The 15362-nt window shown below is 40.9% G+C and overlaps 1 protein-coding gene across 3 annotated transcripts in view; it reads left to right on the forward strand.

Annotated features, from left to right (window-relative positions):
• NPNT (nephronectin) overlaps positions 1-15362 on the forward strand; it is a 54701-nt gene that overhangs the window by 34169 nt on the left and 5170 nt on the right. For 2 of the 3 annotated variants that reach the window (XM_074823228.1, XM_074823229.1), the window contains 3 exons: positions 1084-1572; positions 11100-11195; positions 11590-11688. In XM_074823228.1, coding sequence (XP_074679329.1) covers positions 1084-1572; positions 11100-11195; positions 11590-11688 — 684 coding nt within the window. The remainder of the gene's footprint in view (positions 1-1083; positions 1573-11099; positions 11196-11589; positions 11689-15362) is intronic. The other variant, XM_074823230.1, reaches the window with a different exon arrangement.

Below are 15362 nucleotides of genomic sequence, written 5' to 3' on the forward strand. Positions count from 1 at the left end.
CTTTCACAACCTGAGTGCTTGCAATTATACATGTGCTACTGGTACATAGTCCTAGGGTGCAGTTTATATTTTAATATACCATAATGTTAAAGCTGCAGGGTATTCAAAAGAACAGTAATAAACAGGTGGCCAGAGAGAAAGCCTTTTTACCCGCTATCATCAAACAATTCATTGTTTAACAAATAGTAGTTCTTCATTTTAACTGTGTTATACTTGAAACACTTGTGTGCAAAATATGTGACTAGGGTTCTTATGGGGGCTTTTAAGATCTCTAGTGAGATATAAAAGGCTTATTAACAAGCAGAAAATTAGAAATAACAAAACAGATGTTCTTGTGTTTCATGTCTGCAGCAACTCCCCTTGTAAAACCAAGATAAAATTTGTTGTCATTTCTTTATGAAGTATTGGGGGAAATGGTACTGTAGGCACTGTCACTGTGGTGTAGGTGGTGCTCAGTCCACTACCTCCTTTTTGTGGAGGCTGAAAAAATGCCATTTGCTTAATTTCCTGGTGCTTAGCAAAGGTAAACCTCTAAATGAAGGTATTGGCTTAGGTTCAATCTCTGTTAAATGATTAATGCTTATTGACAAGGAGAAAAGTTTAGAAGTGGAGAGGTCTGAAAGATAACTTTCTTACGCCAAAGGTATCTGCCCATCTATGACCAAAATGGTTGTAACATTGGAGTCTTACTAAACTTGCCTCTGCTCCCAAGTACAAACTTGTCCAGTTTAGAAGCTGCTTAACACGCATCTTCCTGCCCATGTTTTTTTACTAACAGTGCCTTTGGGTAGGTTTTGCCAACTCTGCAAGAAAGTTGATGCCTGGGAGGAGGTAAAGGATGGAAGTCTCTTGGCCTTCAGTCATTCTAAATCATCTCTAAACTGTTGTAATGAGAAGTAGTATCTAAAGGGATGTGATAATTCAGCAGTGCTGATGCTTAAAGTATGTTTCCAGTTAGTGGAAATGTTCAGGAGGAGAGAAATGATTTCAGCAAAGACTCTCTGTGTCATAATAAAATATATTAAATTTCTGGAGCGAGACACTCAGATGTCCATTTTGGTCCCATTTTGATTCTCTTTGCAGTTATTCCTAATGTTATGATTGAACCACCTGGTCCATATCATATATTCAAGGGCAACAGCATGCTCCCTAAGGGAGGCAGTGGTATAACCAATAGGATTCCTGATGTTGGAGGCACAAGACAACCCCTCAGACCGCCATATGTACCTGCTATTGTTACAGAGCGGCCGGTGACCAGGCCAACGACTCGTCCTACGCCTGGTCCAACGACTCGTCCTACGCCTGGTCCAACGACAACTCGACTGACACCAAAGCCAACCACTAGGTATGTGCCAGTGGCAACAAGGCCAGTAACGAAGCCAGTGACAAGGCCTCCACCTCCAACACCACCTCAACCTACAATGTTAAGACCCACACTACCACCACGAAGAACTCCTCTGATAACAACTGAAGAGCCTTCACATGTTCCCATTGAAACTACATCTTCCCAAGGAATAACGGATGACAACAGGATCCAACTAGATCCTCAGAAACCCCGAGGAGATGTGTTCAGTAAGTAATTTTACATATTCTTTCATTTATCAGAATTGTAGATGCAGTGAGGTGAAAGCATGCACTGTACTGTTTGGGTTTTTTGGAACACTGTAGCAATAAGAACAAATACACGAAACTGAAAATGGTCATGTGGTAAAACTGCAAAAATAATCGCTTTTATTACCTAACAAAAAATGTGGGGAGGAAGTTCTGAATCAATTCAACCAAAAAACTTTTTTTTTCTTCCTGAAATTATTTGTGAGTAAATTGTCCTGTATAAGTGCTTAACCTAATTATGCTCTCAGATGAAAGTTTTGGAAAAATGAAGGACATTTTATTGAAAAGTATTGAAATGCAACATAACTCATAAATGGTCAGTGAATTCAAATCCAGGGAGTTGAGAGTCACTCTTAGATCGCATATTTCCATAGCTTTAAGAATGGGAAGAAATGGGACCATGTCTGATTACCTAAAGACTGTTATGTCATCTGTATTGTATGAATTCAAATAGTCTTGGCTGTTTATAACTAAGCAATGGGAAAACTGCATAAAAATAACAGAGACTAATTTTATGAACTGCATCTATGAAAATGGATACATGAGAAGCTAAAGATAGTAAAGATTCTCATAGCGTGAACACGTGTCATTTTAAGAGTTTCTCTGAGATCTACAGCAGCATTTCTGTGCCAGCTTTAGTGCATACCACAGGAGACATTACTGGCACATGCAGAGTTACACATATCTGCCAAGAAATATCAACACCCAATTTCATCTTTAGTTCTGCTGCTAATTTTAGAGACGGGGAGGGTGTGCTGGATCAGCCCTTCTCCTGCAGCTCGATGAACAATAAAGCTGCTGCAGCAATGTAGTAGGAGGAAAAGTTTGCTGTCTCAGAGCAGGTGTACAGGCAATGTGGGAGTTTTTTTCCAGTTGCTTTGGCATCTGTGTGGTAACTTCTTGGGCTGTGTTCTCTTAGGTCATTCCACAGTGAACTATTTTGTTCCTTGTAAAAAAAGGTTTGTTTTCCCTGTTGACATTTTAGCTTTGGTTGACAGTTTGATAAGTTTAAAATGGGGACAAAAGCTGACTTAAAATTTGGGAAGAAAAATCCTGGTACTACTCAGAGGAGTGTGCTTTTGGCTTTTTCAAGGTTATTTTTTAAACAATCTATATTCAGTTAAAAATATAAAAACATTTTTATGTAAAATTCTAAAAACAAATACAGTAAAGACTCCTAAAACTTAATATAATGGGAACCAATCATTAAAAATACACAGTTCTGTGGAAATTATTTTAGACTCTTAGCATTGTGCTTTCCAGGTGTCTCGTGTTGCAAGTGTTCTCTGGAATTCTAAAGCAAAGGGATGGTTTTCAGCTATTTTCATGAAGTCATAACAATCATCTGTATAAAGCTTATTAGTTACAATTAGTCTTTCTGTGCTCTCCCTAGAGGCTAGATTTTGAAGCTAATGCTTTCAATACATATGCTTCAGATATAGGGGTTTGGAAAGTAGGAAAGTAAAAGTGTTTTCTGACTGTAAGCTTATATTATGGTACATAAAACAAACACAGGAAAAAAATTAGCTTTGAAAAGTGTTTATCAACTATTTAGTTAGGTCAGCTGCCACCCTTTGAGGTTTGTGATATACATACATAGCTTCAAAGGCTTCAGTATACAATACAGAAGGATTCCAACAGGTCAAGCACCAGCAACTGTTACTGGCCTCGGTAGGTAATACAGGGACAGATGGCTCCTCAGATCACGTCAATAGATATGTGTCTTTAATCTAATATTATTTCTTCTATCCCCTGCTAAAGATATATTTGATATACATATGTGTGTGACATAACTGTGGGACTGAAGGCATATACTACCTGTGCTCTAGATAGTAAGAATTCGCATGGTGCTAGTAGTGTGATCTGTAACGAAGCTAGTGTCTTTTCTCCTCTCCCCTCTCTCTCTCATTTCTGCTTTTTTTCCTCTCTTCTGGCCACTTTGAAAGTATTCTTTAGGTAGTGGTCACTGGTGTCCCCTCCCACCTTCTCTCTGTCCAGAGGCATTTATTTAGTGAGTGCACAAAAGAATTTGTTTGGGATTTGAAATCTACAGTTGATTGCAAAACAGTTCTCTTCCAGAATGTGCTACCTTGTCAAGGAAAGCATTGCTTATAGAGTAAGGTGTTATTTCACCTACTGTGTCCTGTTACTGTAGGAGTTCTTGGGGTAGGGAAGAAGTTACATTTCCTCATGTGGGACATGTAGAAGAGCAGGTAGAAAAGTTACAGCCACACACATTACTACAGTGGGATGCGCAGGGCATGACTCAGCCTGTCCTTGCCTGCTCCAAGCGCTGCACTTCTGAGGATAACACAGAGATACTCGTACATCCCCAGATGTCGTCACACCAAGGGTTCAGCAACGTGGCAGCGTTCCTGCCAGGCGCCGAGTTCCTGGTCAGTAGCTGGGCTGCAGACCCGGCTGCCTGCGTGCTCTTGGCCAGTGGCAAATGTGAGGTAAAGCGCATTAGCTCAAATGCCTTTCATGTTAGCTTACAGATGGCATTTGCCGGGTGGGTTAACTTCAGGTTCCTGCTGGCCAGCCCTGCCCCTGCTCTAGGCCCAGGGGAGAGCAGTGCCCAACTCGGCTGGGCTGCAGCTGCTCTGAGTGAGGCACCGCAAGCTCAGGACGGCAGCGCTTCACGAAGCGTGAGCCAGGGCCTCTCAAAAAGCATTCCTCACAGCCAAGCACAATGTTAACAACCATGGTGTTAAGGCAATACAGAATTTTAAACTGAAGTAATCAGAGTAATTTAGCTAACTTCTAATGTGCTGCTTATCTGCCATGTGGATGTGCAAACCCCTCCCCACCTCCAAAAACGTTTGTCGATTTTTCAGTTGCCTCTGTGTTTCCTCAGGGAAGGGGCTTTTTCAGCTACTTCCTTCAGCTTCTTTAAAACTTAGTTGCTGTTTTAATCTCACCTACATCAGACATCTTTGTAGTGTTTCTGGGTTGTGGATATGAGCTAATTTCATTTGGCTTATATGGAGCCTCTAGGTTCATTTCCCCACACTATCTGCTTCTCTAGTTAAAACGGCAAAGAAACTAGTTCTCAAAAATGAATTTGCACTGTGGTCCCCGTATACCTGCCTGAAAAGAGAAGAGAAATCCTTGCTCTTGCCTCCTTTATTTTGTTTCCCACGGTAGAATGCAGGCAGCGACTCAGTCATCTTATAACCCTCATCTTGGAAAACAGGGGGAAATTGATGTTAGATCCACTCTGATTATGAAGTAGGACTTAACTTCAGTTTTGTAAGGTCTTCAGAAGAGTTACAGTGTCTTCTTAGATGGCTGCTTCCTCATGTGTCGCCAAGGGCTGTTTTGTCCTGAAGAGTCACAGGTAGTGTTTTATCACACAAGGATGGGCAAACCCCAGCACAGAGAGCACTGTAGCCAGCAACCACTGGCAATTCTGATCTTCCAGCCCTTAATATCTGCCAAAGACCTGAATGTTTAAAGTTGTGTTTTTAAATTATGTTATCTTGTGATGCATAGACTCTTTCCTTCCTTTTTTCCCCTCTTAGGCTCTGAAGCCTTAGCCAGACTTGGAGAAAGCAGCACGACAGTAAGCGCTGCTTTGCTTGGCCATCTGAATAGGTGGTACTTCTGTTAGGCAATCCAGGGCAAAGGGGTGATTGCTGCGCTGCACACTGGTAGATGTCCTAGTGCACTAGACCAAATCCTGCAAACATATGTGGTCTAGAATTGGTCCACATCAGAAGAGGAAATATGCCTGGGCAGGTGTACTTGTTTTCTGCAAGCATCTCTCAAATTTCAATTTTTCATTATTGAACCTTTTCCTGAGCTTACCCTCGGTGACCTGTTGCTCCCTATATTCTCCATTCATTGTCGTTTGACCTGCTGTACCACACGCTGAGTAAACTAGTCCTAAGCTTTCACTTCAGAGCACTCTTGAATGTGCTGCTCAGCTTGAGATCAGCTGAGGACCAGTGAAATTGGTCTGTTAGTGGTGACAAAGAGCACAAACAATAATAGTGCTGATAATGTTATTTAAATGCCTTTGCAATTTTTGAAAGGTATTGGGCTGTTTTCTTTAGGTGCTTTACCCCTTTTCTAAAAATGCCTGCAGTGACTTTGGGGAGCTGCTTTTTCAGAGAACAAAAAAATGAGTATTTTTAAAAATGGAATTCCTACATTTGGCCTTTGAACCACTTAGTCAGATGCAGACAGTGGAATCTGGCACCAAGGATAATCTTCTCCTGATATGGATATGGGGGGAATGGCAATGAGGGAGGAATGCAGCGATGGCTTAATATTTAACTATTTCAGGACTGATACAAACTACAGTGAAGTACAGAGGAATCTTTTCTGGTTACTCAGATGGACAAAGCCTCTAACAAATAGAATGAGCTTTTCAATAAGACTGAATTTCTGCTACCATCAGGGTCTGGGTGATAAGCATTAAAAGCATAAATGTAAAGACAAAGCATAATACTAGATATCAGCAGAGCAAGAACAAAACCCCTTATCTGTATTAAAAGAGAGTTCACCAGTTTTCCTTCATAGCCCATAGTGGAGCTGAAAAGATTGGAATTAGGAGACTTTTCTCCTAATAACTATTAGAAAATTTAAAAATTGGATTAAAACTTGATTCTTTCTGGTCCCACTTTCAATGACTGAAAAGTCCTTAGTGAGTAAATGCAGTTACGTGATTCTTGAAGGTGTTGAAAAAAGGGAAATGCTAAAAGCAAAGAACGTGGTTTTTGTTATTCCATGATATCATTATAGTAGCATCAATTTACAATAGTATTTCATTTGTCTTCACTGTTCTGGCACCTCTTAAAATGTATTTGTCTTTAAGCATCTTTAAGCATTTAAGATAGGCACTTTCTTCCTGTTTTTAATGTGTAATCATAAGGTCTAGGAGTCTTACAAATCACACCCTCCATCAATCCTCCAGCTAGTTTTATCCCCAGATCTGATATGCAAGCTTCTGTAGACTACTTATTTTAGCTGTGTTTCCTTGAAACTCGGCACTCTGCACCTCCTAAATAGCTGCTCATAGAAAAGCAGACAGGTTACTTTTCAGAAAATCTTCTGGAAAGATATATAATATGGTCTTTGTTTAGGTCAAAGTTAATGAGCCTTGTAACTGCCTGAGAAATGCAAGATTGGACTTCAGAGTGGTTGCATGTGAGCACTATCTCTCTCCTCTTACGCAAATAGCGCTGTAGAGGGTGGGACAGTCCATCAAGGCCCTTCCTGAAATAATTTACCCTGCAAAATTTGAGTCTGTGGAATTTTAGGCAACAAATCCTAGACGCTACGGTTATCCAGATAAAAGGGTGAAATGTACCTCTCTGTTGTCCTTCTTTTTAGCCCAGCATATATCAAAGTCTTCCCTTGAGGAAAACAGGGCATATTCTTGTTTACTAAGTCTGACTGAGCTCTGGACTACCCTTCATTTTAGCTATTTTCTACTAGTTCTGCATGAGATCTCATCACTTAGGGGTTTTTTTTGGAAGTGGAATTTAACAACTTTCAGTTGTAAGTTTTCAGTCAAATAATCTTTGTCCTTTGTTGTGTTGTTTTTAACAAATGGAAAGCTTGGCCATGATTATTGTGTGGAATGGAATTGCATAAGAACACAGTCTTTGCTGTAAGGCAGAACTCTGTATTATTAACAGTAATAACAATTACTAATAACATGAAGCTGCACTCCATGTTTTGTTTTGCTTTTGTAACACCAAAACAGTGATTATTCTGTAATTACAAATAACCTGACATATGTACACTCCATCTCTTATACTCCCAAACTCAGCAATTAGTAAGTAAATGAAAAAAAGTCCTACTGTTTTCCCACAGGATTAAAAAACTGGAAAGAAATCAATCTTAGGCAGTTTTTAAATGTTTCCCCCCACATTCATGCATCTATGAAGAACTCAGCTCATGAACTCTGAGAACATGGTAGTGTTGATGTATTGGCTCACTCAGAGCTTATAAAATTCTCCAAGAAGAAGAAGCCAAGTTTATATTTAACAAGCTTTATCAAACCATTGAAGTTAAGTGAAAAGCACACTGATAGGCTATATAAAGTACACAGAAAGGGCTTGGAAAGCTTGCAGAAAATAATTGCGCCAAATACTTTCTCCCACGATCGCCACTCAGCACATTGGTCATTGTAGCAAAAAGTAGTGTACACATGGATCATATTTAGAGCCCTGCATCTCTTACGGTAACTCTTGTTTCATATGGAGTGCACATTCCTCTAATTAGCTCTGAGCGCTGAAGTGGCTGGTTTAAGCTCTACGTTATTCTAGAAGTTCATAACAATGGTGTTTGGAGAGGACTTTTCTCTAAAGCTTTCAAGAAATATTTTTTGGTAGAGCTTTAATTGTAGGTAAATATATCAACTTTAATTTGGAGAATGCTCGTATGTGTGCACAGCTGTAACTCAGATTTGTATGAAACAGCAGTGCACTAGAAATGATATTTTAGTAAGTAAACTGAAGTAGTTTGGAAAATAAATTCCTATTATTTCCTGCAGTATTTTCCATAAATGAGTTATGGGGAACTGGGAAAGGGGGTCCACAGGGCAAGCACATACCTTGACACTGTGAATATCCTACAAATCCTAGAGCATGGCAGTGGGTTTCTTCAATTCTCTCTGCCACAGTGTTCATTTAGAGCCTTGTAACTACCTGCCTGTGAGTCTGTGGTCTGAGCCTTTGGTCCCTAAGAAAAACTTGGGGTGCAGGGGAAGAACAGGAGGATATGGAGGTGCAGAGTGTTAAGTTCAGTGTCGCTGGTGGGTACAGGGTGGCTGGAGGGTAATGGCACTGTGAGTTTCCTCACAGACAGCTCGCTTTTCTGTCTGCTCCTCTGGGCTGACCGCTTTCCATCCTGTGCCTTGTGGATGTGGCAGATGTAAAGACACCTCAAGAAAAGGCTGCGTGTCCACTCTAGACTGACAGCTGCAGTACCTATGTATGCTGCGCTCAGCAGTTTTGAAGCAAATTGCCAACTTGTTCTCCATAGCGTAGGAAGTGAACAGTATATTTTTTCCTTAGTGCAGTCCAGGAAGAGGAAAGGCAAGGTGATAGTGCCTGGGGGGTGCGGCACAGATGTGTCTCATGTGTGGAGAGTGCTGTGTTCCACCAGGAGCAGCAGCCTGTAGTGTGGTTGTAACGCGGGGTGAAACTCCACTGTGAGGACTTATCTAAGGCGAAATTGCAGTCAGAGCACTGTCCTGCCAGAATTGACAGTAAGTAACTTGCAGATGCTGTTAGTTTAGCAGGTTTTGTAAATAAATACTCCTGCAAAATTTGCTGTCCCAGGCGGCTGGCCACAGTAAGCCCCAGAAATTGAATTCCCAGTTTTTAACATCCCCGAGCGAACCCACTGCAGCTGAATGTAAACGGTGCTGCTAGGTGCTGTGCATGCCACGGGACAGCTCGCACTCATACCTGCCCCCTAAGCTACTGCTCACGGTCATCCATGCCTGTAACGCGGTCAGAGCAGCGTGTGAGTGTGTGTGCAGTTCCACCTCCGAGCAGCTTACGCGGCCCTGAGCACCTCTGTGCTGGTGTGACTGGAGCTGCTTGATGGGCTTGGTCAACTGTCCCGCCTGTCGATTAGAGCGAGCTCCTAGGAAAGACAGTAGAGGACTACTGGGAGGGATTAGGGGTGAACGACGGTTTTAGAGCATTCCTGCTTCGATTTTCCTTGTTCCTCTTTTGCTGCCTGAGGTAAACAGATTTTTTTTCTTTATATACTTGAATATAGTATTTGTGCATAAACAGGCTGCAGGATGATTATTGGCCTAGGTGGTGTGGCCTGTGCACATTCGTAAGGGTTCTTTCGTGTTAAATCTCAAAATTCTAATCACAGAAACAAAAAAATAGATTAAACAAAGCGGCAAAAATATTATTACAAACAATGTATCCTTAAAAATTAAGAGGCCTTTATTACCCAAGCCAACCTAAAGTCCTTGGGGCTATTTGAGCATGATATCCTAGACTGCAAATAGACATAATCTGAAATCTACAAAGGATTTAAAAAAAAAAAGGAGATGTAATAATACCAAAAATGGCCATAATATCAAGGAGTTAATCAGTTTCCTACAGACTTAAAGCTTTTTATTTATTTATTTATATTATACAAAATTATCAACCAAAATCTGTAGCTTGGAATATTACTTTAAAATATTAGCATTTGGTTGACCTTTTATCAGGCTGTTTATTTTGTCCTAGTTCCAAAAAGCAGGAAGCTACTTCATTCTTATTTTCCGTTGTCTTCTGGCTTTAGAGGAGCTCTTGCAGCAGTGCTATTTACATGTTGTCCTAGTGCAAAAGAAGTTCCTTCTTACCTTTGATTTGATTTCCTGAAAACAACAGTCCTTTATTTCAGTTTAGAACTGTAAATCATCTCAGTTCTTCTTGTTCTTACTTGCCTAAGAAGCCTACAGAGACATTAAGTTACTTATTGTGGCACTGCAAATGGAAAACATCTCAAGTTTTTAATAGATAAGGGCCTTACAAATACTGTAGGTGTCAGAAGTGTCTATAACAACTAAGGACATGTCTGAAACGCATTACTGCTGTTATTAATTATGTGCTAGACCTGCCTCTAAGGAGGGATTTCCAAGACAGCTCTATCCAGTGGTTTATCTCTAGTTGACAGCTGTCCATCAGGCATGACATTGGTGTGTTATTTCTGGAGACTTCTACAGACTGGCACGGCGTCTTCAGAAGTCTTTGTAGTCACCTGACTTTGGCAGCCATCGTTGCCACAAAGACATCTTAAATTTCAGGTTGTTCTGGCTGCTGAATCTCTAATAAGCTCTGGGCCCGTTAATCACTGAGAGCGTTCCTTCTCCTTGCAGCTGAGAACAGCAGCTGAAGGACAGACTGTGTTGGAAAGCAAAAAGCATAATTACAGTTGAATTCCAGCTGCCACTAGAGCTCCTCCTCTTCAACTCTCAGTACAATCCTGATAATTGTGTTGGGAGCTCTAATCCTTTGCAGGTAGATGGACATACCTTCAGCCATGTTTTGAGGGTTAGGTGCGTGTGGGGCCTCTTCCAAGTACCACAGCCTCGTCTTGAGATTCTCCTATAAGCATCTCAGGAGGGTGAGTGGACTGGAAAGTCTGAGCAAGGGCTTAAATGTGGCTTATTTTATTGAGAAACCACTGTCTTTAAAAGTACATTTGGAGGGAAATAGTGAGCTTCAAGGTTAAAGCTTTTTCTTCCCCCCCCCCCCGGTTAAAAAGGAGCTTTCATTTGAAGAGCCTTTAGCAGATTGGGAATCAACTTTTACAGTGCTCAAATAAATGTTACAACATAAATCATAAATCACATAGGCATAAAGTTTCTGAATCTTCATGTCAAATATAATTAACTATATTGAATTCTCCAAGAGAAGCATAATGCCCAGAGCTGCTCTGCTGTTTTTTATTAAAGATAAGAAAGTAGGTCGCTAACTACCTTTATCTCATTCATTTCTGTAAAACTGCTTTTCTCACAGTTCCACGCCAGCCTGGAGTGAGCAATAATCTGTTTGAAATACTTGAAATTGAAAGAGGGATTACTGCCGATGAATTTGAAGCAAATGATGACCCAGGTAAAGATCATATCTCATGTTCGGGGCCTAGGCTTTAAGATTTTTTTGAGATTTCTTGTGGTTTTATACACCTTTACAGGACTTCTACATCTTATGCCTCTTGTTTAAACTGTGCTTTGTAAAAACAAAAAACCCCACCATCTAAGTGAACCTTTATAGTTTTATTTCCTAACAGATTTAGCATAAAAATAGGGTGAATTGTTAATAATAACATTAGCATCCTTTTTTATTGTTTTAGTGGTTTTGTAGATCCTTTTTCTAATGCTTCTTCTGTTGCATTTAATTTTCTTATTCACTTGCTAGTGTCAGCCACAAGGGAAATGGCTGTAGTTCCCCAACCAAAACAATCCCAATGGTTTGGGTTTTTTTTGACCTTCTGCTCTGTTCTGCCCAGGTGTCCTGGTACACAGCTGTAATTTTGATAGTGGACTGTGCGGATGGATCAAGGACAGAGATGATGACCTGCACTGGGAACCAGTGAGAGATGCGTCAGGTAAGACACATCTGTGATCGCATCCTGTAGCTGAAGAACCACCAGGCTGGAGGTTGATGACAGTTTTTGCGTTATGATGAATTTACACAGCTTCTGTTCCCTTTAGTTCCGGGATACATTTCACACCCACACCTCTCCTGTGTATAACAATCAAAACTGAGGATTCCCACCATGAAAGAGCAATTGAGAAATTTATCATAGCTGGTATCTTTACAATAGGAATGTCTCTGAAGGAGTAGTAAATGATTCAGTAAAAGATTATCTGTCTTAAAAGAATCAGAAAGAACAAAAATGTGGACTAGAGAACAACTTTTATTTATGGTGAAACAAAGCTTATTTTTCAAACCACCACACAAACATAATTATTTCTATATTACAAGCAAAATTATAAAGTGCTGGAAATAATCTTTGTTCTGTTGCCAAATGTAATGTTTAGTTTAACCCCTCAGTTTGATTTTATTGAATTCTACTCTTAAGTTACAGCAACCTGTATATAGGAAGACTGTTAAGTAACTGGAAGTCAAGTGAAGTGCTCATATATAGAGACTTCTGAAAATGAGTCTATTTGGGATGGTAAAAAGTGCCCCTGCAATGAACATTACAGGGGAGCGTGTACTAGCCCCTCGCAGGATGGAAGAAGACTGGCATGGGCAGGGGCGGTCAGCCAGAGCGGGGACCCCTGCCACCGCACACCTCTGCTGCCGTAGGCCCAGCAGCCCCACACCTCTGCAATGTAGCTGGTTGTGTTTCGGGTCCTGTTGGTTTTGCTGCACGGCCCCGAGAGGCTGGCTGGCCCTGCCTGCGTACCCTTCCCCCAGCAGCGCCGGGGATTAGGCACACATCTCTGGCTCCCCGTAATGATGGGATTAGTTCATACGCAGAAGAGCAGCCTTTGAAGTGCACAATGCTTACATTATGTGAGGGGATGGCAGGCTTCGAAGTAAACGCGCTCTCAGGCATAAAATGTTACAGGTTAAGTTGAGGGAGGATGAGGGCACTGAGAGCCATTTTCCATCACTGATGTCTGTCCTTCCGCTGCCATTGACGAGACAGTCATTTGCCACCACAGCAGGTGACCTGGCACCTTCTTCAGGCTGTTTAGGCGACTGAGTGGAAGTGCTGTCTTCACTTACCCCTCCCCACCCCCAGGCAGGCTCTACATATGCTCCTTATGACACTTAAAAAGTCTCCTGAATGGACTCCAAGAGCAGAGCTCCTTTCTCTTGCAGATGAGGAACAGGCAGCTGTCTCCTGGCCTTTTAAAAAAGATCACACATAATTCAAACATCGTTTTGAAACAAGGGATTTAAAAATGCTTTGTTTCTGAGGTCAGTCACTCAAAGCATATTCATTATCTGTACTCAGAAATTGTTGTTAATATATATCAAGTTACAGAACTATGGTTTTTAACTGGCTCTTCGGTTTTTTTAGACTTTTTTTTTTTTCTCCTCCTGCGTTGCTTCCCAGTCACGGGCTTTTTGTTTCCTGTGTATGTTCTGCTGCTGTTGACATAACCTGTTAAAACTAGTCCCTTGAAGTCACCCACCCACTCCCTCCTGTCTGGAATACCTTGTTGCAAGGATTTATTTTCACAGCTTGTTCCTGAGTGTTTGCTTTTACCTTTCAGAGTTTGCTATTTATTGGTTTCTCAGAATCTGCATTTTGAAAGGTGCCATGCTGAAGCCTTATGAGCTTATCTTGCATGCAGAAAATGCTGTTTTGAGGGGACCTTTTCCTGCAGGGGCTTGCCTGTAAATACACTGGCTTTGTGCTTACCTAAATCTGTTTCCTATTGATTGGATTCAGTCAGTGTAACTATCTGAAACAGATGCAGTTAATGAGTTGAGTCAGTACTTGTATAATGATATAATTGTATCTACAACAAACAGGTGCAGTTATTTAAACTCTAGTATGCTTATTTTAGCAGTTAGTGACCTTGATGCAAAAACAGTGCATAAAAAGAAAAAACAAAACAAAACAAAAAACTTTAACAGATCCTTGGACAAATGGATTCCACTTCATGTCCAAATGCAGATCTGGGGCCCCAGACAGCAGCATAATACTTTGTTAAATCTCGTTGAGACCAAAGAACTCAAAAACCTATGTAGAAGTAGTGAATTGGAGGCAAGGCTGGCTTTCCTTTTAACTGTGTGACAAGCCCTGATACATTGTCATTGAGTAGCAGCAGGGCAACACTTTAAATGTAAAAATACTTTTATATCCCATAAATAAGTAAAGACTGTGTATGTCCAACAGTATTTCTATATCAGTTTCAACTAAGGAGCCTAAATTCCACCTTTGCCTTAAGTTCACTAAACTTGGATTTTCTGATTAAAAAAAGATTAAAAAATCTGATTCTCTTAAAAAAAAGATTCTTAGGTTCAGAGTAAGATAAAAATTTTTTTAAAGAAATTTTTAAAAAGTTACCTACTCCCTTTGGTAATTTCAAATTTTAACATTATCATCCACCTTGCAAAAGTTCTAATGAAAAGTATGAAGCAAAAATACAAGTGTAGGTTTTCTCCAAAATGTGAAGTATCATTTACTGTAATTTTGAGTGCCTGTGTGAAAGGGTGTGTGTGTAACTTAGGGAAGTATATGCTTTTTTTGTTTGTTTAGATTTAATAAATGTTGCCATACCTGAGATCCTCTACTTTTCATGTTCTAGGTGTTTTTATGAAGGCATCTTTACTTCATACATGATCAGAAATAATAATAGGGTTTTGAATTAAAAACGTACATTCACTGACAACTTAACTACTGTTAGAGAAGACTTTAGGGAGTATATCACATAAACAGCCATTTGGAAGTCATTACTGTTTCTAGATTTCTGTATCTAATCCAGATACAGACTTTAAATTATGGTTAAATGAAAAGGCTCTGTGTTTGCAAAGGTTTGAGAATTAACCTGTTAACACAGTTCCCAAACCAAAGGAAAGGGACAGACCCATAGCTCAATTACATGGTAACATTTATGCTGGCCTTCTTGTTCATCCATCCAGTAGCAAAAACCAGCAGTTTACAAGGAGCATAAATGCATGCAGTAGTTTTAATGCCACTGTGGGTTTAAAATCAGGCAACCAAGGGGTTGTCAGAAATGAAGGAATACATGAAATTATCATTTTCAGCTGCATGAGTTTCAATAAGGCCAAATGCCGGGTGCTGCACTTCAGCCACAACAACCCCCAGCAGGGCTACAGGCTTGGGGAGGAGTGGCTGGAGAGCTGCCAGTCAGAGAGGGACCTGGGGGTGTTGATTGACAGCCGGCTGAACATGAACCAGCAGTGTGCCCAGGTGGCCAAGAAGGCCAATGGCATCCTGGCTTGTATCAGAAATAGCGTGGCCAGCAGGGACAGGGAAGTGATCTTACTCCTGTACTTGGCACTGGTGAGGCCGCACCTCGATTCCTGTGTTCAGTTTTAGGACCCTCACTACAAAAAGGACATTGAATTACTCGAGTGTGTCTAGAGAAGGGCAACGAAGCTGGTGAAGGGTCTGGAGCACATGTCGTACGAGGAGCGGCTGAGGGAACTGGGGTTGTTTAGTCTGGAGAAGAGGAGGCTGAGGGGAGACCTCATCGCCCTCTACAACTACCTGAAAGGAGGTTGCACAGAGCTGGGGATGAGTCTCTTTAACCAAGTAAAGAGTGATAAGACAAGAGGGAATGGCCTCAA

The sequence above is a fragment of the Strix aluco genome, chromosome 4 (genome assembly GCF_031877795.1).
Source record: "Strix aluco isolate bStrAlu1 chromosome 4, bStrAlu1.hap1, whole genome shotgun sequence".
Lineage (NCBI taxonomy): Eukaryota > Metazoa > Chordata > Aves > Strigiformes > Strigidae > Strix > Strix aluco.